The following is a 25,220-nucleotide window of genomic DNA, read 5'->3' as shown; positions in this document are numbered from 1 at the left end:
TATCCAGAGGGCCTTATCCATTTGGGGGCTCCTCAGCTATTGGTTCATAGTTCATGTGTTTCCATTCATTTGGCTATTTGTCCCTGTGTTTTTTCCAACCATGGTCTCAACAATTCTCGCTCATACAAACCCTACTCTTTCTCGCCAATTGGACTCCTGGAGCTCCACCTGGGGCCTGGCCATGGATCTCTGCATCTGGTTCCCTCAGTCATTGGATGAGGTTTCTAGCATGACAATTAGGGTGTTTGGCCATCCTATCACCAGAGTAGGTCAGTTTGGGCTGTCTCTTGACCATTGCCAGTAGTCTATTGTGGAGGTATCTTTGTGGATTTCTGTGGACCTCTCTAGCACTTTGCTTCTTCCTATTCCCATGTGGTCTTCATTTATCATGGTCTCTTATTCCTTGTTCTCCCTCTCTGTTCTTGATCCAGCTGGGATCTCCCACTCCCCTAAGCTCTCTTTCCCTCGAACCTTGCCCTTCATTAACCCCACTCACGTCCAGGTTGTTCATGTAGATCTCATCTATTTCTCTGTCATTGGGCTATCCCTGTGTCTTTCTTGGGGTCCTGTTTTCTAGGTAGCCTCCCTGGAGTTAGGAGTAGCAGTCTAGTCATCTTTGTTTTACGTCTAGTATCCTCCTATGAGTGAGTACATACCATGTTAGTCTTTCTGAGTCTCGGTTACCTCACTCAGGATGATTTTTTTCTACATCCATCCATTTGCCTGCAAAACTCAAGATGTCATTGTTTTTCTCTGCTGAGTAGTATTCCATTGTGCATATATACCACATTTTATTTATCCATTCTTCAGTTGAAGGGCATCTAGGTTGTTTCCAGGTTCTGGCTATTACAAACAATGCTGATATGAACATAGCTGAGCAAATGCCCTTGTAGTATGATTGAGTATTCCTTGGGTATATGCACAAGAATGGTATAGCTGAGTCTTGGGGGAGATTGATTCCCAATTTTCTAAGAAAGCGCCATATTGATTTCCAAAGTGTTTGTACAAGCTTGCATTCCCACCAGCAGTGGAGGAGAGTTCCCCTAGCTCCATATCCTCTCCAGCATAAGGTGTCTTCAGTGTTTTTGATCTTAGCCATTCTGACAGGTATAAGGTGGTATCTCAGAGTTGTTTTGATTTGCATTTCCCTGATGATTAGGGATGTTGAGCAGTTCCTTAAATGTCTTTCAGCCATTTGAGTTTCCTCTGTTGAGAATTCTCTGTTTAGTTCTATAGCCCATTTCTTAATTGGACTGTTGGGCATTTTGATGTCTAATTTATTGAGTTCCTTATATATTCTGGATATCAGTCCTCTGTCAGATGTGGGGTTGGTGAAGACCTTTTCCCATTCTGTAGGCTGTTGCTTTGCCTTGTTGACTGTATCCTTTGCTCTACAAAAGCTTCTCAGTTTCAAGAGGTCCCATTGATTGATTGTTTTTCTCAGTGTCTGTGCTACTGGTGTTATATTTAGGAAGTGATCTCCTATGCCAATGCGTTCAAGACTACTTCCTACTTTCTCTTCTAGCAGGTTCAGAGTAGCTGGATTTATGTTGAGGTCTTTGATCCACATGGACTTAAGTTTTATGCACGGTGATAGATATGGATCTATTTGCAGCCTTCTACACGTTGATATCCAGTTATGCCAGCACCATTTGTTGAAGATGCTTTCTTTTTTCCATTGTATAGTTTTGGCTTCTTTGTCAAAAATTGTATGTTCATAGGTGTGCAGATTAATGTCAGGGTCTTCAATTCGATTCCAATGGTCCACATGTTGGTTTTTATGCCAGTACCAAGCTGTTTTTATTACTGTAGCTCTATAGTAGAGCTTGAAGTCAGGGATTGTGATGCCTCCAGAGGTTGTTTTATTGTACAGGATTCTTTTGGCTATTCTGGGTTTTTTGTTTTTCCATATGAAGTTGAGTATTATTCTTTCCATGTCTGTGAAGAATTGCCTTGGTATTTTGATGGGGATTGCATTGAATCTGTAGGTTGCTTTTGTTAAGATTGCCATTTTTACTGTGTTAGTCCTGCCTATCCATGAGCATGGGAGATCTTTCCATTTTCTGACATCTTCTTCAATTTCTTTTTTCAGGGACTTAAAGTTCTTGTCATATAGGTCCGTCATTTGCTTGGTTAGTGTTACCCCAAGGTATTTTATATCACTTGTGGCTATTGTAAAGGGTGATGTATTTCTGATTTCCTTCTCAGCCTATTTGTCAATTGTATATAGGAGGGCTACTGATTTTTTTTAGTTGATCTTGTATCCTGTTATGTTGCTGAAGGTGTTTATAAGCTGTATCAGTTTCTTGGTTGAACCTTTGGGGTCACTCGAGTATACTATCATGTCATCTGCAAATAGGGAAAGCTTGACTTCTTCCTTTCCCATTTGTATTCCCTTAATCTCCTTGTGTTGTCCTATTGCTCTGGCTAGAACTTCAAGTACTATATTGAATAAATATGGGGAGAGTGGACAGCCTTGCCTCATTCCTGATTTTAGTGGAATTGCTTTGAGTTTCTCTCCATTTAATTTGATGTTGGCTGTTGGCTTGCTGTAAATTGCCTTTATTATGTTTAAGTATGTTTCCTGTATTCCTGATCGCTCCAAGACCTTCATCATGAAGGGGTGTTGAATTTTGTCAAATGCGTTTTCTGCATCTAGTGAGATGATCATGTGTTTTTTTTCTTTGATTTTGTTTATATGGTGTATTACATTGATGGACTTTTGTATGTTGAACCACCCTTGCATCCCTGGGATAAGGCCTACTTGATCATGGCGGATAATTGTTTTGATGTGTTCTTGGAGTCTGTTTTCAAGTATTTTATTGAGTATTTTTGCATCAATGTTCATGAGGGAGATCGGTCTATAGCTCTCTTTCTTTGTTGCATCCTTGTTTGGTTTAGGAATCAGGGTAATTGTAGCCTCATAGAAGGAGTTTGGTAATGTTCCTTCTGTTTCTATTGTGTGGAACAATTTAAAGAATATTGGTATTAACTCTTCTTTGAAGATCTGGTAGAATTCTGTGCTGAAACCATCTGGTCCTGGACTTTTTTTGATTGGAAGACTTTTAATGACTGATTCTATTTCCTTACGGGTTATTGGACTACTTAGTTTATCTGGTCTTGATTTAACTTAGGTATGTGGTACCTATGCAGAAAATTATCCATTTCTTTTAGATTTTCCAGTTTTGTAGAGTAGAGGTTTTTGAAGTATGACCTGATGAATCTCTGGATTTCCTCATTGTCTGTTGTTATGTCCCCCTTTTCATTTCTGATTTTGTTAATTTGGATGCTCTCTCTCTGTCTTTTGGTTAGTTTGGATAAGGGCTTGTCTATCTTGTTGATTTTCTCAAAGAACCAACTCTTTGTTTCATTAATTTTTTGTATTGTTCTCTTTGTTTCTATTTTATTGATTTCAGCTCTCAATTTGATAATTTCCTGGCATCTATTCTTCCTGAGAGACTTTGCTTCTTCCTGTTCTAGAGCTTTCAGGTGTGCTGTTAAGTCACTAGTGTGAGATTTCTCCAACTTCTTTATGTGGGCATTTAGTGCTATGAATTTCCCTCTTAGCACTGCTTTCATAGTGTCCCATAAGTTTGGGTATGTGGTGTCTTCATTTTCGTTGATCTCTAGGAAGTCTTTTGTGGTGGTACTGTATTCCCCAATTGTGTACCTTAATAAACTTATCTGGGGTCAGAGAACAGAAAAGCCACTAGATACTTAAGGTAGGCAGTGATAGCACACGCCTGTAATCCTAGCATTCCAGAGGCAGAAATCCATGTGTTCAAGGATACAGCCAAGCATGGTGACTCACTCCTTTAATCTCAGAAAGTGAGCCTTTAATCCTAGGGAGTGGTGGTAGAAAGCAGAAAGGTATATAAGGCATGAAGACCAGAAACTAGAAGCATTTGGCTGGTTAAGCATTTGGCCTGGTTAAGCATTTGGCCTGGTTAAGCATTCAGGCTTTTGAGCAGCAATTCAGCTGAGACCCATTCTGGATGAGGACTCAGAGGCCTCCAGTCTGAGGAAACAAGACCAGCTGAGGATCCAGCAAGGTGAGGTAGTTGTGGCTTGTTCTGTATCTCTGATCTTCCAGCTTCACCCCAATACCTGGCTCACAGGTTTGATTTTATAAATAAGACTCTCTAAGATTCCTGTTACAGTCTTTGATTTCTTTCTTTATTTCTTCCTTAACCCATTGGTGATTCAGTTGAGCATTATTCTGTTTCCATGAGATTGTAGGCTTTCTGTAGTTTTTGTTGTTGTTGAAATCTAACTTTAAACCATGGAGGTTATTCCAATTGTTTTGTATCTGTCGAGATTTGCTTTGTGGTCAATTTTAGAGAGGGTTCCATGGGGTGCTGAGAAGAAGGTATATTCTTTTTTGTTAGGATGGAATGTTCTGTAGATATCAATTAAGACCATTTGAGTCATGACATCAATTAAGTCCTTTATTTCTCTGTTAAGTTTCGATTTGGGAGATCTGTCCAGTGGTGAAAGTGGGGTGTTGAAGTCTCCCACTATTAATGTGTGGGGTTTTATAGGTGGTTTAAGCTTTAGTAATGTTTCTTTTACATATGTGGGTGCCCTTGTGTTTGGGGCATAAATGTTCAGAATTGAGACTTCATCTTGGTGGATCTTTCCTGTGATGAGTATGTAATGCCCTTCTTGATCTCTTTTGATTGATTTTAGTTTGAAGTCTATTTTGCTGGATATTAGGATGGCTACACCCGCTTGCTTCTTAAGACCATTTGATTGGAAAGTCTTTTCCCAGCCTTTTATTCTTAGGTAGTGGCTATCTTTGAATTTGAGGTGTGTTTCTTGCATGCAGCAGAAAGATGGGTCCTGCTTTCGTATCCATTCTGTTAGACTGTATCTTTTTATAGGTGAATTAAGTCCATTGATATTAAGGGATATTAATGACCAGTGATTGTTCATTCCTTTTTTTTTTTTTTTTTTTTTTGGTGGTAGTGTGTGTGTGTACTTCTCGTCTTTGGGGCTTACTGCTGTGGTGTTATCTGTTGCCTGTGTTTTCGAGGGTGTATCTGGCTTCCTTAGGTTGGAATTTTTCCTTTTAGTGCTTTCTGTAGGGCTGGGTTTGTGAATAAGTATTGTTTAAATCTGGCTTTGTCTTGGAATGTCTTGTTCACTCCGTCTATGATGACTGAAATTTTTGCTGGGTATATTAGTCTAGGCTGGCATCCATGGTCTCTTAGTGTCTGCATTACATCTGTCCAGGTTCTTCTGGCTTTCAAAGTCTCCATTGAGAAATTGGGTGTTATTATTGCCTTTATAAGTCACTTGGCCTTTTTCCTTTCCTGCTCTTAATATTCTTTCTTTATTCTGTACGTTTAGTTGTTTAATTACTATGTGGCGAGGGGATTTTTTGGGGGGGTTCTAGTCTGTTTGGTGTTCTATAGGCTTCTTGTATCTTCATAAGCATTTCTTTCTTTAAGTTGGGAAAGTTTTCTTCTATGATCTTGTTGAATATATTTTCTGTGCCTTTGAGTTGGTATTCTTCTCTTTCCTCTATCCCTATTATTTGTAGGTTTGGTCTTTTCATGGTGTCCCAAATTTCTTGGACATTTTGGGTAATGACTTTGTTGGCTTTAGTGTTTTCTTTGACTGATGAATCTATTTCTTCTACTGTATCTTAACACCAGAGATTCTCTCTTCCATCTCTTGCATTCTGTTGGTTATACTTGCATCTGAAGTTTCTGTTCATTTACTCAGATTTTCTATTTCCAGCATTCCCTCTGTTTGTGTCTTCTTCATTTTTTCTATTTTCCTTTTCAGGTCTTAGACTGTTTCCTTCATCTGTTTCATTGCTTTTTCATGATTTTCTTTCAGGGATTTATTGTTTTATTCTGCTTTATATGTCCTTTCCTCTAGTTTTTTATAGTGATCTTCCCATTTTTTGTCTTTTCCTTAATTTCATTTGTGATTTCTTCTATATAAGCCTCTACCCTCTTCATGACGTTATTCATAAGATTGCTTTCTTCTGCTTCTTCCATTTTGTGATATTCAGGTCTAGCTGTTGGAGGAGGGCTAGTTTCTGATGATGCTGTATTGCTATTCATTTTGTTGTATGTACTTCTGCCTTGACATCTGCCCATCTCCTTGTGGATTCGTTCTTGGTCTTATCAGCACTCCTGGTCCAGACAGAGCTGACAGATTCAGGAAGCCTCTCTCTCTCTTGTCCAGATGTGAGCTCCGGGGTGGGATGGGAGCTGGGGTTTGGTCTCTAAGTCTCAGGAAGTGTCTGGGGTCTCGGGCGGATGGGCATGGGGGCAGAGCGTGGAGATTGCAGGGTCTGCCAGGGGTCTTGGAGAAGGGGAACCTTCCCGGTGTGGGTGAGGGGATCCTGCCAGATGGCCAGAATCTCTTGTCCTGATTGGAGGTCCGGGACAGGATCTTCCTAAGTTTTTTAAGTGTCAAAGTCCTGCTCAAAGTGTTTTTCCTAGGTTATCTGATTTAGTACTTCCATTATTCCATAACATTTCTTTCACAGAGAAAATGAGTGTCTCCATTCCAGCCAGAATGGATTGCCCTAGCTCTGCATTTTTAAATTTTCTTTTTATTAATTTTAATTATATGCATGTGTTTATGTCTGTGTGGGGGTGTGTGCATATAAGTCAGGTGCCCAAGGAGGCCAGAGGCATTGGGTTCCCTGGAGCTAGGGTTACAAATGGATAGGAGTGTCTGACATGTATGCTAGGAATTGAACCCAGGTCCTTAGCAAGAGCAGTATGTGCTCTTAACTGCTGAGCCATCACTCTAGTCCATTTTCTCTGCATTTGTGTTCTTCATGGGTTCTCAAGACATGTGATGAGGGAAGATAATCTTCACTCTGTACTACTGATGCAGATGCTAACCTCTTCCAGAGGCAGCCTCACGTACATCCACAAGAACAGCATTCCAACCTAAGCATCCCTTAGCCCAGGTTAAATGTCACTTAAAATTACTTGTTACAATAGGAGGCTTCAATTAAACCAAAAAAAAAAAAGCAAGCAGGCTTCACACAGAACCAAAAAGGGACCCAAAAATAATTGAGTACAAAAGGTATTCATTAAAATAAGACTAAATTCTCAATGAGTGAATTTGATTACGGACTGGAAAATACTAATAATTTATTTTCACTTGGCCCTTTGGAAGATGGACCTGCTGGGCATAGTGGTGCTCACCAGTAATCCAACACTTGGGAAATGGAGGAGGGAAGATGAGGAGTTCAAAGATATCCCGAGCTACATAGCAAGTTAGAGGTAACCTGGGCTACAGGAAAGATTGCCTCAAAAAAAAAAAAAACAGGAAAGAAAAAGGAAGGAAAGAGGGTGACAGAGGCTGGGGGAGAAAAGAGGTACAAAGCTGATGTGTTATCACCTCTGTACTTGAACCCTCAATGTTATGTCTCTCCATGGAAGACAGGACATTTCAGAAATAAGCATCCAGGAGAGAATGTGAAGTCACAGACACAGACAGAGATATCACTTCCAGAAAGCTGTACCAAGGTCTTTCATTTGTTGTCCACTTTTGAGTTCAGATTCTGCTGAAGAATGACATTGAAAGATTTCTGCCATCAAATTGCCAAAATTAATAGTTCAGTCCTGAAAGATTTATACAACTGAAATTATTAAGGCAAGCCTGCCTAAGAAAGTCAATTATTTGGCCCAATATTTAAACAAAACTGTAAGTCTTTTTTTTCTCATGCAAAATAGGTTCTAGTGATCCACATTCTGTTGAATCTTCATTTAAATGGAAGCAAACAAACAACAAAACTACTCGGAATGATTTTCAAGATGAATTCCTCTGATCTAACTTCTGAAAAGTAGGATATGTAACATATATTTTAAATATGCAGACCCTATGGTGGAACTGCCTGAGATCAAATACCAATTTTCCCCACTTCTGAGACTTCCTCGGGGCAAATGAACTTCTCCACGCTTCTGTTTTCTAAAGAACAGCCTCCTCCAAAGGCTTCCTGATTCCCTTCATCCTGAAAACTTTTCCACTCCTGGGCCCCCAAGTGGTGTGATATAATTCCTTTATTGAAGTTTGCTTGCTCCATTTTTCATTTCTTATTGTATTCCAATCCAACCCACATAACAAGTCTCCAAGTTCTTTGGAGCCAATGCCTACATTACTCAGTTCTGTATTGCTGAAGAGCAGATCGCTGGCATGGGGCACAGGACACAAAGAAACACTCATCCTTTTTCACAATAATAAAGAGGAATGAGGAAAAACAACCAACAAATATTTATTGCTGGGTTCAGGACTTTGTTTGCACAGAACTTACAAAAACTGATTTTATATACGTGTTTCTTTTTCTTTATACACAAATACATATTTTTAATTAAATATACTCCTTGCTCCCTCTCAACATCATGGCTTTTTTCCTTTTTTATTAATGTACACATACACATACCTAGATATATAATATAATCTGCTTGGCCCATTAGGTGTTGCTTATATGTATATGATTTCAGGGATGACCACTTGATAGTGGATAGATAGCCCTAGGAAACTTATCTTTTTTCTTTCTGTTGTTCCTGACTTTAAGATACATGGTTTACCCCACCTGTAACCCAACAGTATATGGCACCAAACCCAGCTTCACATGCTATTCCATTTAATCTTCACAGCATTCTTTTTAGAAGACCTCCGTGTTCTTGTTCAAAGTAGGGAAACTGAGCCTGGGGGAGAAGTTAAACTCAGAAAAACAATCTCTTGCTAACAAGAGAATTGAAAATCTAATAAGAAGATACATTATGTTGGTGAAGCTGAGTGAATCAACAGAGACAGAATACAATAGCAAGCTCTTCTTTCCTCCACCATTGTGTGCCCTACACTTGACTCGGTTTCTTGCCATGTCTGCTCACAAGACTTTCAGACTCAAGCAATTCCCAGCCAAGAAACAAAAGCAAAATCGTTCTATTCCTCAATGGATTCGGATGAAAACTGGTAACAAAATCAGGTATGACTCCAAGAGAAGAAACTGGAAAATGAAGCTGGGTCTATAAGGATTCACACAATGGCAATACTGAGGGTTTATACCGGATCATGGTCATTGATCAATCCTACCAGATGGAGGTGACCATTTTCAACCTGGAGACTTGGTCATGTTTCAGTTGATGGTGCGGTTTTTCCAATAATAAATTGTAGAACCTTTCAAAAAAAATTACAATGACTCAGGGTAGCTGAAAAAACACTAAAATGCTCCAGATAACATGGAAAGTTTTTACAGGAAAGGCTGCAGCAAGCCTGGGCTGGCAAAGTGGGATATTGTCAACAGCTGGAGATAGGAACATGCCAAAAAGCCATGGCTTCCCTCCCAGTACCGGTTTTTCTAGTAGTCTTTGGCAGGTTTAGGGACTCTATTCCCCACTTAAGCACTGGGAGACTTACAGTTGTACTAGATAAACTCATGCAAACAGAACTTAACTCACAAAATTTTTTAGCAGCTCCACACTGTCTATTGTCTTAGAAACTACAATAAATGTGTTCACCACAATACCCATGTCATTTAACAACTAAGTCTTTCGATTGGATAAGGAAGGTCACCAAGAGATATCAGCATTTCTCTCTACCAAATACATGTAAATATTCTGGTCTTGGTCCAAATCCCTGAGTGAGGCAGACATATTAAAAACCCTCCTTTCTTAGCTTCCTCACTTAGCATGTGCAAACATGGTACCAGGTGAAGGTCCTTCTGTTCCTCAGCCTGCATCTCTTGCAGGAGGTGAAAAGCTCCATGGTTCATCTGAAAACAAATGGATACGGGGGTGTGGTCATTGCAATTAACCCCAGTGTACCAGAAGATGAAAGACTCATCCAAAGCATAAAGGTAAAAAGGGTTTTATTATCTGTACATTTGCATGTCAATAATTCTTTTTACCTAGGTATTTGAACAGAGAGAGAGAGTTATACGCTCCCAAATTGGTTTGATTGCACATATCATGTCTGCAGTATTATCTACAAGTGAAGATGAGTATATGCTTAGCTTTATATTTTTATTATACATTAAAACTACTCTTCAAGCTCTTAATAAATTACTAACTAGCTAAGGTAATAGACTTTGGAGCAAGTGGAGAAATGTTCTCATATTTTATCTTAATGATGTTGCTTTTACAAAATCTATACAGCAAATGTACACTTAAACTCTAGCAGTTTATTGTCTGACACATTTCTCCAGTTGCTCCCACATGCTCAACTTTGGAAAATCTAAAATTCTTATCTATCTTACCTTAAAGAAAACCTTAGAAATGTTTGAAGTTGGTTTATTTCTAATTGCATTTGTATAATAAAGCCATTTGTGTAATATGTACTTTGTTCTTAGATCCTCTCAAAATCTCCATATGGATAGGATCACAGGGTTTTATTCCTCTATAAATGGATTGGTTTGTCGGATCATAGCAAGTAGCAAGCTGAAAAAAATCAGTCTTATTTATCTTTATTATTAGCATTTGGGCAATGCTAGAATGACTCAGTAGGATATATATATATATATATATATATATATATATATATATATATATATATATGTATACATATATGTAACAATGATAATTAAAGATGAGATCATGAGTTTGATAAGGAGAGTGGAGATTACGGGAGGAGTTGGAGGAGGTAGTAAGGAGGGGAGTTATGTAGATCCATATTTGTATATGAAGCTTTCAAAAACTATGTTTTTATAGTCTGGTCTTTTTTGCATACACTCTCCTTATATGATTACTGCAAATAAAACAAAAACAATTCTAATTAACATCAAATACAAAGGTTACCAGACCTTAATCCCCCAGTTTGTTTAAACAACAGAATTTTAAGAAAACTGCTTAAATAAACTTGCCTTCAGACTTCTGATCATAATCACTTTCATACTTCACCCAGAGACTTCATGCCCATCCCCATCCTAACCGCCAACTGGAGGGGTGGGCAAGTGAATATCAGAGTTTACTTTGGGCATATGGAAGTGAGTTGATAGATTGGAGAGATTCAGTAAATGTATCCCATTTCTTCAGCTACCCTGTGCAAACATATTGAGGGAGAGGAGCCCTCCTTTGTTTCTTCTGGTTTGGGTACTGATGTTCATGCTCATTTTATTTTGAATTTCTTACCACAATGCACTTTTAATTTCATCAGGAAATGGTAATGCAAACCTATACTTACCTGTTTGAAGACAGCAAAGGAAGATTTTATTTCAGGAAAGTAAGCATTTTAGTCTTGATGACCTGAAAGTCAAAATCTGAGTACTTAATGCTGAAACAAGAATCATATGACAAAGTGTCACATCCATCCCCTAAATTGTTTCTTGTGCCTTTTCCAAGTGAATACTTAAAAAGCTGATAATTATTAATCATTAAGTGAGTAATTAGCAATATAAATTATCTTTTGCTGTTTTTGTATGTGTGTATATATGTGTGTGAACTATGTTTGTGTCCACATGTTTGTGCACCTGCCTCTTTTTCCTCTCTCTCTCTCTCTCTCTCTCTCTCTCTCTCTCTCTCTCCCTCTCTGTGTGTGTGTGTGTGTATAGTGTGCATGATGTTTGTGTGCATATGTGTATATAGTGTATGTAGTGTGTGTGTGTGTGTGTGTGTGTGTGTGTGTGTGTGTGGTGTGTGTGTGTGTGTCTCTCTCTGTGTTGTGGTGATATATTGTGTACCCTAATCAACTTGCCTGAGGATCAGAGAACAGAGCCAGCCACTAGATTAGACATAGAGGTCAGGCAGTGGTGGCACACACCCTTAATCCCAGTACTGGGAAGCACACACACCTTAAATCCCAGGAAGTTACATGGACAGGCAGAGAAAGGAATGTAAGGCATGAGGAGATAAGAAAAAGGCAGTTCAGCTGAGATTCAGTGAGGACTCAGAGGCTTCCAGTCTGAGAAAACAAGATTGGCTGAAGGTTGGCGAGGTGAGGTTGGCTGTGGCTTGTTTTGTTTCTCTGATCTCTCAGCTTTCACCCTGATATCTGGCTCTGGGTTTTTTATTACAAGACCAACTAAAATTCTAACCACAGTTCGTAGAGTGTGTGTGTATGTGCACATGCTCAGGTAGGAGTCAGAGGTCAATATTTGGTGTCTTCCTCTGTTTGCTTTTGACCTTTTATTTTTTGAGACAGGGTGTGTTACTGAATCTGAGAGTCATCAATTTGGCTAGACTGACTGGAGAACAATCTCTAGTGGTCCGCCTGTCTCTACCACCTCACTACTGGGGTTACAGACATGGGTTACCATACCCAGCTTTTTTTCGAATTTTATAATTTAATTTAATTTTACATATCAGCCACAGATTCACCTGTCCTCCCTCTACCCGCCCACTGTCACCCTCCCCCTAATCCGTCCCCCATTCCCATCCCCTCAAGGGCAAGGACACCCCTGGGGATTCAGCTCAGCCTGGTAGATTCAGTCAAGGCAGGTCCAGTCCCCTACTCCCTTCACCCAGGCTGAGCAAAGTGTCCTAGCACAGGCCCCAGGCTCCAAAAAGCCAGCTCATGCACTAAGGACAGGTCCTGGTCCCACTGCCTGGGGGCCTCCAAACTGATCTACTCTGGTGAACGGATGGCCAAACACCCTAACTGGCATGATAGAACTATCATCCAATGACTGATGGAAGCAGATGCAAAGATCCATGGCCAGGCCCCAGGTGGAGTTCTGGGAGTCCAATTGGTGAGAAAGAGGAGGGATTGTATGAGTGAGAGATATTGAGACCATGATTGGAAAAAGCACGGGGACAAATAGCCAAACTAGTGGAAACACATGAACTATGAACATACCCAGCTTTTAAGTGGGTGTTGGGACTGAACTCTGGTCCTTGTTCATAAACAGAAAGCACTTAACCCACTGATGTAGCTGAAGTTTTGCTGTGTCCCTGCCTGCAGTCAGGACACAACTTTCCCACTCACATCCCCCAAGTAAACACACAGAGGCTTCTATTAATTAAAACTGCTCGGCCATTAGCTCAGGCTAACTACTGACTAGTTCTTGCACTTAAACTCAGCCCATCTCTGTTCATCTATATGTCACCACATGTTTCTTGGTTTTACCTGTGTGCCATTACATGATGCTCCTGGATGGCAGGCTGGCATCTCCTGACTCAACCGTCCACTTCCCAGAATTCTCTATGCTTATTCCACCTATACTTCCTGCCTGGCTACTGGCCAATCAGAATTTTATTTATCAACCAATCAGAGCAACACATATTCACAGCATGCACAACATCCCATAGCTCAGTTGGTAGAGCATGAGACTCTTAATCTCAGGGTTGTGAGTTTGAGCCCCACATTGGGTGCTAACTGTAGATGAATTTCTAAACAGTCTTATAAAATAAAAAACACGGAGCCAAATATAGGCATAAAAGCCTTAGAGATCAGGGAAATAGGGATAGCCATCAACCTTCCTCTTCCCAGCTCTGCGTCTTCCAAAAAAGTGAGCTACTTTCTGTCTACTCATGCCTTTATTGCCTTGAAGTTCTGCCCTCTCATTGACTCTGGGCCCAGCAACCTACTGCCTGTCTCTACAGACCCCCAGGTTTCTATGGTTGGTACTGGGATTAAAGGTGTGTGTCACCATGCTTGGCTGTTCCCTAGTGTGTCCTTGAACACCAGATACCCTACCTGCCAAGTGATCAGATTAAGGGCATGTGCTACCCATGCCTAACTTGTGTTAATGGCTTGCAATTTCCTCTGATCTCTGGGCAAACTTTATTAACATACAAATAAAATATCACCACATTTCAGCACAAATAAAATATCACCACACACTGCACCCTCTACTCGGCCCCAACTTTTATCAGTTTAGATGAAACAGTTCATTTTGTAAAATCTCATTTCTAACGCCCTTGTAATCTGACTGGGTTTGTTCTTCTGCATTTTAGGCAGATGTCATAGTTGCTGATCCTTATCTGAAATATGGAGATGATCCCTACACACTTCAATATGGACAATGTGGAGACAGAGGACAGTACATACATTTTACTCCAAACTTTCTACTGACTGATAATTTGCCTATTTATGGACTCCGAGGTAGAAATATCTATTTTATACTTATTATTTCCAATGGGGAAAAGCAAACCACCACTATTAATGTGGATTTCTAAGACTTTAAGAAAAGTAAACATCAAGTAATACCTTTGTTTGAAAATATGGTAGTTACAATCCACATATTTGTGCATTCAAACTTATAAATAATGGGTCACTTGTTGTAACTACCATGTTTGAATTTTTTGAGCTACTAAAAAGTATAAATTGCTAGAGTTTGTAACAATTTCAATTTTGCAAATGGACAAAATGAGAGGAAATAGAAGGAAACTGTGTTCAAATATTTTAACTACAGCTTTATAGATGACAATCTTCTCTTTCAGACAGAGTCTTTGTCCATGAGTGGGCCCATCTCCGGTGGGGAGTATTTAATGAGTATAACACAGATTGGCCCTTCTACATATCCAGAAAGAACACTCTCGAAACAACAAGGTATCACAGTGTGAGCTAAACTGATTATATATCTTCTTGCCTATGGCTTCACCTCTCTGTACTGGGCAGCTCAAGTGGGCAGGTGTTCAGACAACTCACCACAATATTCAGGTGCACCATTATGTGTTAATACATATCCAACTAATCCTTGTGTTCCCATCTTGGGATGGAGATAGGCAGGTACTGGGACCTATTTCAATACTCACTGGAATTTTAAAAACATTATTTATTGGTAGCAGAAAAAAATGAACTAGGTAAACCCACAAACATCAACAAATTGCAAGTCAAGCCTATATACATTTTCAGTATTGTTTTACACTTTCATTTCTTCACATGTGTTTTACACTAATTCTGCATAGAGAGAAGACATGCGACATCTGTTTCTTCCTCTTCCTCTACATTCTCTTATGGCCCACTTCCACCTCCACTCTATGCATCCTTTGAGTTTCAAAAATTTTAGGGTCCAACTGCTTGAGTTTCAAAATTTTGGGGGGCTAAATGCTTCATTGAAAACAATTAAGTTGCTATAGCACTTTGTGATAAATATACTTTACTTCTAAATTAGTGAAAACTCATATTTCTCATGGGGATGAGTGAGTAAGTTGATTTTTTTAAGAAATGGAATTCTGGGGTAAACGTAACCAAAATCTATGCATAAACTTCTAAAGTGTTTAAGCCTTCAAACTGAAAGTAATAAACAGAATGTTGAAAAAGTACTGAGAAAAATAGAGATGGATGTCAGGAGGCAGTCAGTCTTTGGAAGAACGTCTGTCATCAACATTTAAACCTTGAGCTCATGAAGGATGTTTCACACTCAAACAACAACATTCTGTAAGGTACCATTGCTCTCCATGTGGCAGACAGCACATGGGCTGCCTGAGCCACAGGAAACTCCTCCCAAGAAGATAGGAGCCAGGAACTGGACTTCATGCACCACTGGAGTCAGGATGCCCCATCTCTGGACCTTCACATGTATCTGTCAGTTACCATGCACCCCTGCCTCACTACAACCCCTCCTGCAGGGCAGCCTGCTCTGTGAACTACAACAGAGCACGCATCTCATATGCTACAACATGAAAACCACACAGAGTATGGCCAGCACCTCGGGGTTCCATTTCTGGCCTCACGGGACAAAGAACCTGTGCTGCTCACGTTGGCTCAGAGGTTCAGCCTGCTCACAGAATGGAAGCTCGACTAGCTGTTAGGACACTACCGGTTGGCCGGAACTGACAGAGCTGATAAAGACTCATAGAGAAGGGGCGTCATGAGCCAATCCTGTTAGAGATAATGCACCATAATTAACCCCAGATGTATGTCATGGAGAGAATTAGAAATAAATAAGCGTGTCCAGGCTACCAGAATTGAGGCATACACCAATTTTCCACAAGGTTTTCTAGCAACAATTTATCTGATAATTTTTGTGTCTCTAGAGTTCATTCTCTGCAGAACTATGAAATAAGTCAAGAGTGCCAGCTTCCATTTCAGAACCCCTTCTGTTTAGTTAGCCCTCTTTCTGATGGCAGTGTGGAAGGTCAGGCTGCTATTCCTATCAGGTGGAAAATCATCTCTCTAACTCTCATGGAACAGTGGATGGAACGTACTACATTCTCTCTGCAAACCTAACAAATTAGTTCTTTACACAGTCAGAAGATGTGATGACTGCCTTATGCTTTTCTTGTTCCATAAAGATCAGTAGCAGCTTATGAAGATATTTAAGGAAAGATAGTGTACGAGGCAAAGGCAATGGTAGGAATGGAAAGTGAAGCCAGGAATAAGGCTGAATTGAGAAAGCTCCTTTCTACCTAGAAAGGCCCATGGGCTTTTCTAAAAGTCATTTACTAATCTGACTCAATGTTTCAGGTATAAGCAATTAAAAAAGGAAATTTACTCATCTGTCAAATTTGCAACTTTTGAAACATCAAAACAAATCATTTGCTTAGAAGCTTTTCTTAGAATTGAGACTAAATGGAATTTCTCAGTTGTCTTTATAAAGATGCTCTAGTTTAGCATCTTAGTAAAAACTCTTCATAAAGATCAGCTCATTCTGCTGTGAGTACAGCTGATCACATCACACCCAGAGGTGAGGTGAACAGTCACTCTGTGATGTATTTTCCAAAGACACTAGTTTACATGTCAAAGAGAGCTATCAAAAAGAAGCTGGGTTCAGCAAATTTAACAGAGTCAGGCTGGTTCATCTGAAACATGTTAAAGCTTCTCTCAGACATGTCAGTAACTTTGATCTGGCCACAGAAAGGTCTGCATCCTCTGCCTTCAAGATGACCCTCCGAACTGAGTTACAGTCTCTAGATCATTCTGAATACTTTTCACACAATAGATCCCTCCCCAAAAACTCCTCATAAAGGGAGACCATAACCAGTGCCTTTCTTATAAGTCCTGTTCCTATGAAGCCAGCACCAATCATCACTCCTTTCTAAAAGTGGTATCGCTTCCACTCTCCAGCCACTTTGTGGTTCAAAGCCATAAATATCACCCTCATTTTATAAAACCTTGAGGCATAGTTTCAAGATTGAATCTCTCTTTTCATGAAGTGCTAGCCAGAGTTCTCTAGAGGGTCATAACATATACATATGATTTATAGGGTTGGCTTCCATGACATGGAGGATTCCCAGAGAGCTGCTGGTCTTCAGTCTAGGTTGGAATCCTGAAGAAGTGAGTTTTAATCCCAGTGAAGGAAGGCCTCCTGTAGCTGGAGAGATGAACTTGCCAGTGAGAGTGAAGGCAAGCATGAAAAGAAGCAAAAGTGTCCTTCTCCCATGTCCTTTTATGTGTGCTGCCACCAGAAGATGTGTCCCAGATTTAGGTGTGTCTTTCGACCTCAAATAATTCGACCAAGTTGACTGTGGATGTAGTCAAGTTGACAACCAAGGTTAGCTACCACAGGATGTACGTGTAGCATGAATGCAGGTGCCCACAAGGGTTCGGTAGTATCAGATGTACTGGAGCCAGAGCTCTAGATAGCTGTAAGCCAAGAAACATGAATGTGAGGAGCTAGGCTTGAATCCTCTGGAAGAGCACTGTACACTCTTAACTGCTGAGCAGTCTCTCCAGCCTCCAATTTTACTCTGGACCCAGAGACCAAAATGTTTAACAAAACATTAGCAAACAGAATCTAAAAGTCTCATAAATGAATAATATGCTTAACCAAGAAGTTCATAGTCCTGTAAGAATGATTTACCATTCAAAAATGTATGTACAAGACTCGAGAAACCTCCTTTTAAGTGGTTGGTCAGGGTAGTTCAGGTAACTCCCAAACAGTGTAGGCTATTGCTGTAGCCCTTGGCTGCCTCTCAAATGTTTAATGTAAGTCCCTATTGCTGAAGACACCATATACTTAGGACATAGGACCAAGAGGATTTGAGCTGGATCTGACCTGAAAACTCCCTTCCTGTGGTCTAGTTTTATAGTTCCAGAAAGTACTATGCAAGCTTCTCAGAAGGGGGAAAATAGTTCTACCCATCCATGACACCTGTGAACCACAACGATGACTGCCATGACAAGATGGCCATAAGGTACAATAAGTGGCGTTCATATACTGGTGATCTTAGGAGAGAATTTACTACTGTCACTTTACTAGACCAACATAATTCCTACAACCCTGTTCTTATCCTTATACCTCATATACAAGCATAACTACCACCTGACATCAAAGATGCTTCCCTTTAAAGCAAAATGGGACAATAATAACAATGACAACACACACACACACACACACACACACACACACACACACACACACACCACAAACACAGAGCTGGACACAATGCAGAGATCAATGGACTGTAGGGACCCTAGCCCCAATGGATACAGCTGAATCATAGCTCTTGCATCTACAGCTCAGGGAATATCATGAAATAGGGGGCAGAAATATAGTTGGATCCAGAATAGCAGGAAGTTTGCTTTGATAATGTCTTTCCTAGAAACAACTGCACAAACAAGACCTGAACAATGACAATATTAATACACATGCTAACTAGGAAACAGCAGATTTCATAGGGTCCCACCTTTAGATGAAGAATTAAGGGCAACTAATGACTGACGAGAGAAGGAAAATTAACCTCTCCCCAGGATGAACCACGGTCTAAGTGGTTACTCAGTACAAAAATAGTCATCCCTGAACCATATATACACAGACAAAAAAGGACTCAGTATGTATGTATGTATAAAATTGTAGATGAAATTCTAAATAGTCTTATTAAATAAGAAACACAAAGCCAAATACAGAGGTAATAGCCAAAGAGAACAGAACAGCCACTATATAGAGAGGCCAGAAAATGGTGGCATACACACCTTTAATCCTAGCATTCTGAAGGCAGAGATACATCTGATCTCTGTGAGCTCAAAGCCACACTGGAAACAACCAGGCATGGTGACACACGCCTTTAATCCCAGGAAGTGATGGCAGGAAGCAGAAAGGTATATAAGACATGAGGAGCAGGAGCTAGAACCTGGTTAAGCTTTTAGGCTTTTGAGTAGCAGTTCAGCTGAGATCCATTCAGGTGAGGACTCAGAAGCTTCCAGTTCAAGGATACAGGATCACCTGAGAAGTTGGTGAGGTGAGGTCAACTGTGGTTTGTGTTCTGTCTCTCTGATCTTCCAGCGTTCACCCAAATACTTGGCCCTGGGTTTGTTTTTATTAATAAGACCTTTTAAGATTCATGTTACATGAAATTTATTTTGATAAGAATATATATAAAACAATAACAGAACAGTCAAAGAAAAAGAGACTATCAATTTGAGAGATGGTGGAGGTCATGGGAGGAGTTGGTGGGAGAGGATGTGGAAGGGGCTGGAGGGAACAAAAAGAAAAGAAGAAGTGATATAATTCTATTTTATTTAAATACATATGTATGCAATTCATCACAGAATAGAATAAAAGTTAAAAACTTATCATCTCTACAATATGTGTAAGAACTTTTGATAAAACATATCATTCATTCATTATAAATACTTACAGTAGAAGGGAACTTTCTTACTGTGTAAAAGGCTATTTATAAGAAAACCCACTGTGAACATCACACTTGTAAATGAAAAGCTGAAGTGTGTCTGCTAAGGCTGACAAGTGTGTGCATACCCACTGCTACCATACTACACAGTAATAGGAAAGTGTTAGATAAGTGTATATCAATGGATGGAAAACTGTTTCAACAGTCATAGCCCTTCCTTTTCCAAAGTGGACCCATGAAATGGTACCAATGCCCTCACACTAAGATGCCCATGCCTTTTTTTTTAGGACTTTAACCCCCAAACCTGCTGTCTCTGCTATAATAAGTGAGACCTCTGAGATGACACCCCAAGTTTAGTTCCGCATGCTATTGACCATCTCCTACCATTGCTTCAGCCAGTCTGTGAAGGGCCAAGTCTCATTCATAGGCGCAGACATTAAACTTTCTTCCATAGGAATTTCCTGGTGGCTCCGGTGCCAGAGATGGCTTTGGGATTTTGCCTCACTTTAAGTGACTGTTTTTACTTAAGAATTCAGAAAATTGGAAGTGTCAATTTCTACATATATACATTTTGGCTTTCAACTCTCTCACAGGAGGCTGGAAAAGGAGGGTCAACTGGAAACATCAGAAGCAGGAAGTTGACTTTTGAACAGTTCAGTCAGGTATGGCTAACCGAAACCAAAGTAATGCATGTATCAGGTTACGGAAAAAGATGCACGTGTCATCACACAATAGCAGATGTAGAATAAGGCGGGAGTGAAGTGACTGCATATTGTAACACAATTAGAGTTCGCTGCACAGGGTGTCGTTTCACACACGTAACTTTCATGTATGGAAAAATACATTTGGGAATTTCTTCAAATCATGGATGTGAAAAGGAAATGGCCAAATTAGATGTATTTGATTTCCTGCAGATAAATTTTAGATTAATTAAAATTGTGCAACCTCAACCATGATTAATGCATGCCAGTGACTGGACCAGTTTCATGACTTGATATCAGTTGTGCATTTCTACAAATAATTGTGAGCTAAATTTACAAGTGCCCAGATATTGTAGTACATAATAAAAATGCAGCTGTTTGAACAAAGAAAGAAAAAAGAAAGGAAAAACAAATAGGGTCAGGGAGCTGACTGACTGAGTTCCAAATACACTAGTACAGTTTCATCCAATTTAATCTAGAGAATTTTAAATGCAGGAGAAATTGAAGGGAACCCACCCAGACCTGAAACAACAGAGGCTACTCATCCAGTCCTGGATTTCAGAATTTCAGAAGAACAACATCTGGAGATGCATTTGTGGTATCCAATATTCCATCTTATTCATTGCCTGTCCAGTACCCACCAAGTCAAATCACAGACCTTGATGCCACACTTGATAGGGAAGATCAGTCTAACATGGACAGCACCGGGAGATGATTTTGATGTGGGAAAAGGTAAGAACAAAGAATCGTGTGGGTTTGACTTAAATGGGAGAAGTCCAATGTGAGTCAATAGTGATGGCTCAGTCAGAAGAGGGTGATTTTTTTAACTGAGAACTCAGCACAGTAGGAATTCTATGATCTGATATTTTATAATTTATTAAACAGGTCTTGCTTTGCATGCAAAGAGAGTAGCATTTAGCAGCATTTAAAAGTCAGAACTCAATTTTTATTAAAAAATGAATAAAACTTTTGATATGAGCATACTTTGCATGTTAAACATTTTTTAGAATAATTAGAAAGAAATTTAATATGGTATGTTATAGCAACTAACCCACGCATAACATTTTTCTTAGTTCAACGGTATATCATAAGAATAAGTGAAAATATCATTGACCTAAGAGACAATTTTGATGGGGCTCTTCAAGTTAATACGACTAACCTGTTACCCAATGAAGCCAACTTCAAGGAAACCTTTGCCTTTAAACCAGAAAACATCTCAGAAGAAAATGCAACCCACATCTTCATTGCCATTCAAAGTGTCGACAAAAGCAATTTGATATCGAAACTGTCCAACATCGCACAAGTAGCACTGTTCACGCCTCAAGCAGAGCCTGATCCTGACGGTCCTGGTAGTCCCGACGGTCCTGGCAGTCCTGACGGTCCTGGCAGTCCTGGGGGAAGTCCACATTCTGGAGTTAGTATTTCCACTATTGTGCTGTCTGTGGTGGGCTCTATTGCACTTGTTTGTATTATTTTAAGTGCCACTATTTGTATCTTCAAGAACAGAAGGTCCTCATCAAGAGCTGTGATAACATTTTGAAAAGCAACATAAATAAAAAGTTATTTCTGAGTTTTTAAGTACATCCCATGTGATCATGAACTCAAAAACAATTTCAAGAGGGTTGAAAAGATTGCTTTAAGAATACCCATTCATGAAAACTACCAATATTAATGTTTATAATTATATTCACAACATAAGTAGTAATAAAAACTATTTTTATATTGATCTCCAGTTCTGTATTTTTTTCCTGATGCCAAAGTTTTCTGAAATGATACTTCAAATATCCTGGAGAAACTAAAAGTGTCTATTTAAGTAGCCAAGATACAACATAAAAGAACAAATCAACAATATTTAGAGAGAAGAAATGAATGTGGTCTCAGTGTTATCAATATAAGTTAATGGCATTATAGTAACTCAAAATCTCCAACTGTACACTATCATAGTGAAGGTTATACTTATTGTAATTCGTGGATATGGAAGATGCTATTTTAATATTTTACTTTTATTTATTTTGTGTGTGCATTATGTATGTATGTATGTGTATGTATGTGTATATTTATTTATGTGTACATGTATGTATATATTATGTTAGAGCACTATGTGTGCTACTGTGTGCATGTGGATATCAGAAGACAATTTATGGGCATGGGTTCTCTCCCTCTGTCATGTGAGTCCTAGGCATCAAACTCACGTAATCATGCTTGGCAGCATGTGTCTTTTCTCTCAGCAATCGCACTGGGCCTATGATGATACTATTTTTTTAAATCAGATTCACTTGTTTACATTTCAATTCAATACAAACACCTCTTTTCTCTGAAAGCCCACCTACCTATGTAGATGTAACCAACCATCTTATTAAATAAGCAACAGAGCCAATGCAAAGAAGAAAGCCAAGAGATCAGCGCTAAGAGCCTTACCCGCCTGCTGCAGCTAGCCTCTCCAGCCAAGTGACCTCTCTGAAAAAAACCTACTTCCTGTCTGTTTGTCTTTATATAGACTTTCTGTTCTGCCTTCTCATTGGTTGTAAAGACAACCACGTGACTGCCTAGTCACTGTCTGTCTGTACAGACCTCCAGACAAACATTGGAGCATGTGTCTCCAATGCTGGCTGTATCCTTGAACACACAGAGATCTACCTAGCTCTGCCTACCAAGTGCTGAGATTAAAGGCGTGCACCATGAACACCCAGCTCTGCTATGGCTTGCTATTAGCTCTGACCCCCAGCAACTTTATTTATTAACATACAATTAAAATCACATTTCAGTACGAATAAAATACCACCATATACCTAGGCACTTTTTCATTCGTCTTAAGAAAGAATTGTTGAAACTATAGTCTACTGACTTTTTTCCAGAGAAAAGAAAGCAAAATGTGTTAAAGACTTGCTTTAATCTTTCACTCAGAGGGACAACCTAGGAGGCTCAAGCACATTTATGATGATATTTTATTTGTATTAAAATGTTATTTGTATGTTAATAAATAAAGTTGCCCGGGGGTCAGAGCTATTAGCAAGCCATAGGAAAGCAGGGCAGTGGTGGCGTACACTTGTAATTCCAGCATTTGGTAGGCAGAGCTGGGTAAGTCTCTGTGTGTTCAGGGATACAGCCATTATTGGATACACATGCCTTTAATTTCAATACCAATCATAGAAAACCTGGAGGCCTATACAGACAGGCTGTGACGAGGCGGTCATGTGGTTGGGTTTACAACCAATGAGAAGGCAGAACAGGAACTCTATAAAAAGACTTTAACACAAGGGTAGCTCTGGTTCGGAGAGGTAGGACCACTGCAGGAGGAAGGGTAAGGTTTTAGCTCTTAACTCTGACCTCTTGGCTTTCTTCTTTGCATTGGTTCTGTGTTTCTTATTTAATAAGAAGGTTGTTTACATCTACACACATTGATGACTAAGATCAGTTAAGGAGATAAAGAAAGTAGGTTGAGAAGAGTAGATCACATTGCAGGAGGTATTTACAATCCCCTGATGAGACCAAGTTAACACAAATTTGGTTTACTTCACATAACAACAAATGCAGGTGAGGATGTAAAGAAAGAGGATCCTTACTCCTGGTTGGTGGAGGATGGAAATTGATGAATTTAAAGCAAGAAGTACCACATGACCCAGATGAATCTCTCCTTGATATACACACAGAAGCCTCTAAGTCCCATCACAGAGACACTTGTACATACATGTTTACTCACAATGGCTAAGAAATGGAACACCCTAGATGTCCATCAACAGATGAGCAGACAAGGAAAACATGGTGCCCATGATGCCCATTGAATTTAATATAACTAGCCATCAAGAGAAATGAAATCAAGACATTTGCAGGAGAAAAGATAGAACTGGAAATTATTAGGTAAGCAAAATGTCCCAGATTCATAAAGACAAATCTCCCCTGTGTTTTCTCATATGTCAATTCTATGTTTATGTACGTGAGAGTGTGTGTTCCTATAATAATTCTTACCTCTTCAAATTAAAGTTCCCCTTGACCTAGAATCTCTACTAGTATAAACGATGTTCCACCAAAATGATTGGAACAATTGTGTGTGTGTGTATATATATATTCTCTGTTTACCTATTCTTCATATTTTCTTTATTAAAGTCAATCCCATTTGTGTCTCTGCTAAGGCATCTTCTGATTGGTTTAATAAAGAGCTGACTGGCCAATAGTTAGGCTGGAGAGGACATGTGGGACTTCGAGGCAGAGATAGGAACTCTGGGAAGGAATCTGAGTGGTAGAGATTCACCAGCCAGACACAGAGGAAATGGGATTATGGTATGGAGGATAGGTTACAAGCCACATGGCAGAACATAGATTAATATAAACATGTTAATTTAAGTTATAAGAGCTAGTTGGGAACAAGTCCAAACTAAGGTCAAACTTTCATACTTAATAAGAAGTCTGTGTCATTATTTGGGAGCTGATGGTCCAAAGAAAGTCCAACTACAGTTAACAAATGTGTTGATACGCTCAGAGGCCATCTTTGTGCTTCTGAAGTCAAGGCTCTGAGTGAGGAGATGAGTGGTCACATGGTCACTGGCTCTCACAGCCTCCAGCCTGCTACCTGTGTTTATGAGGCAGTCTTCACTGACTACTCATATAGAAATGTCTTCCTATGCCTTTTGAGTCATCTTTGCATAATTCCATAGTTGTATCCTTTCTCACCCTAGTTACATAAAATCAGAACTACATCTCCCAGAAACAATATAACAATATAATTTGATTGGATGTTGGGCAAATGATTGTCTTAATTTTTACCAAAAGTCGATATATAAATTTAGTAATGCATTACAGAACATTGTTTGGGAATTGATTTGATTTGGTTTTGTTTGGTTGGGTTTGGTTTGGTTTGGCTGACTGTTTTGCCAATGTTGGAGGGAAAATAATATAATTCTAAAACACAGCATTCACCCTCTTCATACATACCTTATGAATTTCTCTCTCAGTGTAATAAAACATCTTGCTCCCGTGCCACTCACATCAGAGACCACAGGCCAATCCTTTCATCTGCCAATTTCGTCACCACTTACACTCAGTCACTGAACAAGTCTTGCCCTCACACCCTCTCCCAAGGGCCCCTGCACAC

General features: G+C 39.6%; 2 protein-coding genes and 1 pseudogene across 2 annotated transcripts; all 3 read left to right on the top strand.

Moving 5' to 3' along the window:
• Nucleotides 1-8,843: 8,843 nt before the first annotated feature.
• On the top strand, nucleotides 8,844-9,014 carry LOC128105559 (putative 60S ribosomal protein L39-like 5). Its single transcript, XM_052730800.1, has one exon. The coding sequence runs from the start codon at nucleotides 8,862-8,864 to the stop codon at nucleotides 9,012-9,014; it is 153 nt and encodes a 50-aa protein (XP_052586760.1). The 5' UTR covers nucleotides 8,844-8,861.
• A 40-nt stretch (nucleotides 9,015-9,054) lies between these two features.
• On the top strand, nucleotides 9,055-14,485 carry LOC128106707 (calcium-activated chloride channel regulator 3A-1-like; annotated as a pseudogene).
• A 6,147-nt stretch (nucleotides 14,486-20,632) lies between these two features.
• LOC128105558 (calcium-activated chloride channel regulator 4A-like) lies at nucleotides 20,633-21,747 on the top strand. The gene is made up of 2 exons (XM_052730799.1): nucleotides 20,633-20,863; nucleotides 21,205-21,747. Exons 1-2 carry the CDS (start codon nucleotides 20,719-20,721, stop codon nucleotides 21,669-21,671), a joined length of 612 nt encoding a protein of 203 aa, XP_052586759.1. The 5' UTR covers nucleotides 20,633-20,718; the 3' UTR covers nucleotides 21,672-21,747.
• Nucleotides 21,748-25,220: the final 3,473 nt, after the last annotated feature.

This window comes from Peromyscus californicus, unplaced genomic scaffold, assembly GCF_007827085.1.
Source record: "Peromyscus californicus insignis strain IS unplaced genomic scaffold, ASM782708v3 Scaffold_9__1_contigs__length_137607984, whole genome shotgun sequence".
In the NCBI taxonomy this organism is placed as follows: domain Eukaryota; kingdom Metazoa; phylum Chordata; class Mammalia; order Rodentia; family Cricetidae; genus Peromyscus; species Peromyscus californicus.
This window is presented reverse-complemented; position numbering and strand designations above follow the sequence as displayed.

Excerpts from the sequence above, each read along its gene's own strand:
- LOC128105558 (XM_052730799.1), top strand. The coding sequence starts at position 20,719 with ATGCATTTGTGGTATCCAATATTCCATCTTATTCATTGCCTGTCCAGT. Across the intron at positions 20,864-21,204 it reads TGATTTTGATGTGGGAAAAG|TTCAACGGTATATCATAAGA; the intron begins GTAAGAACAAAG and ends CATTTTTCTTAG.
- LOC128105559 (XM_052730800.1), top strand. The coding sequence starts at position 8,862 with ATGTCTGCTCACAAGACTTTCAGACTCAAGCAATTCCCAGCCAAGAAA.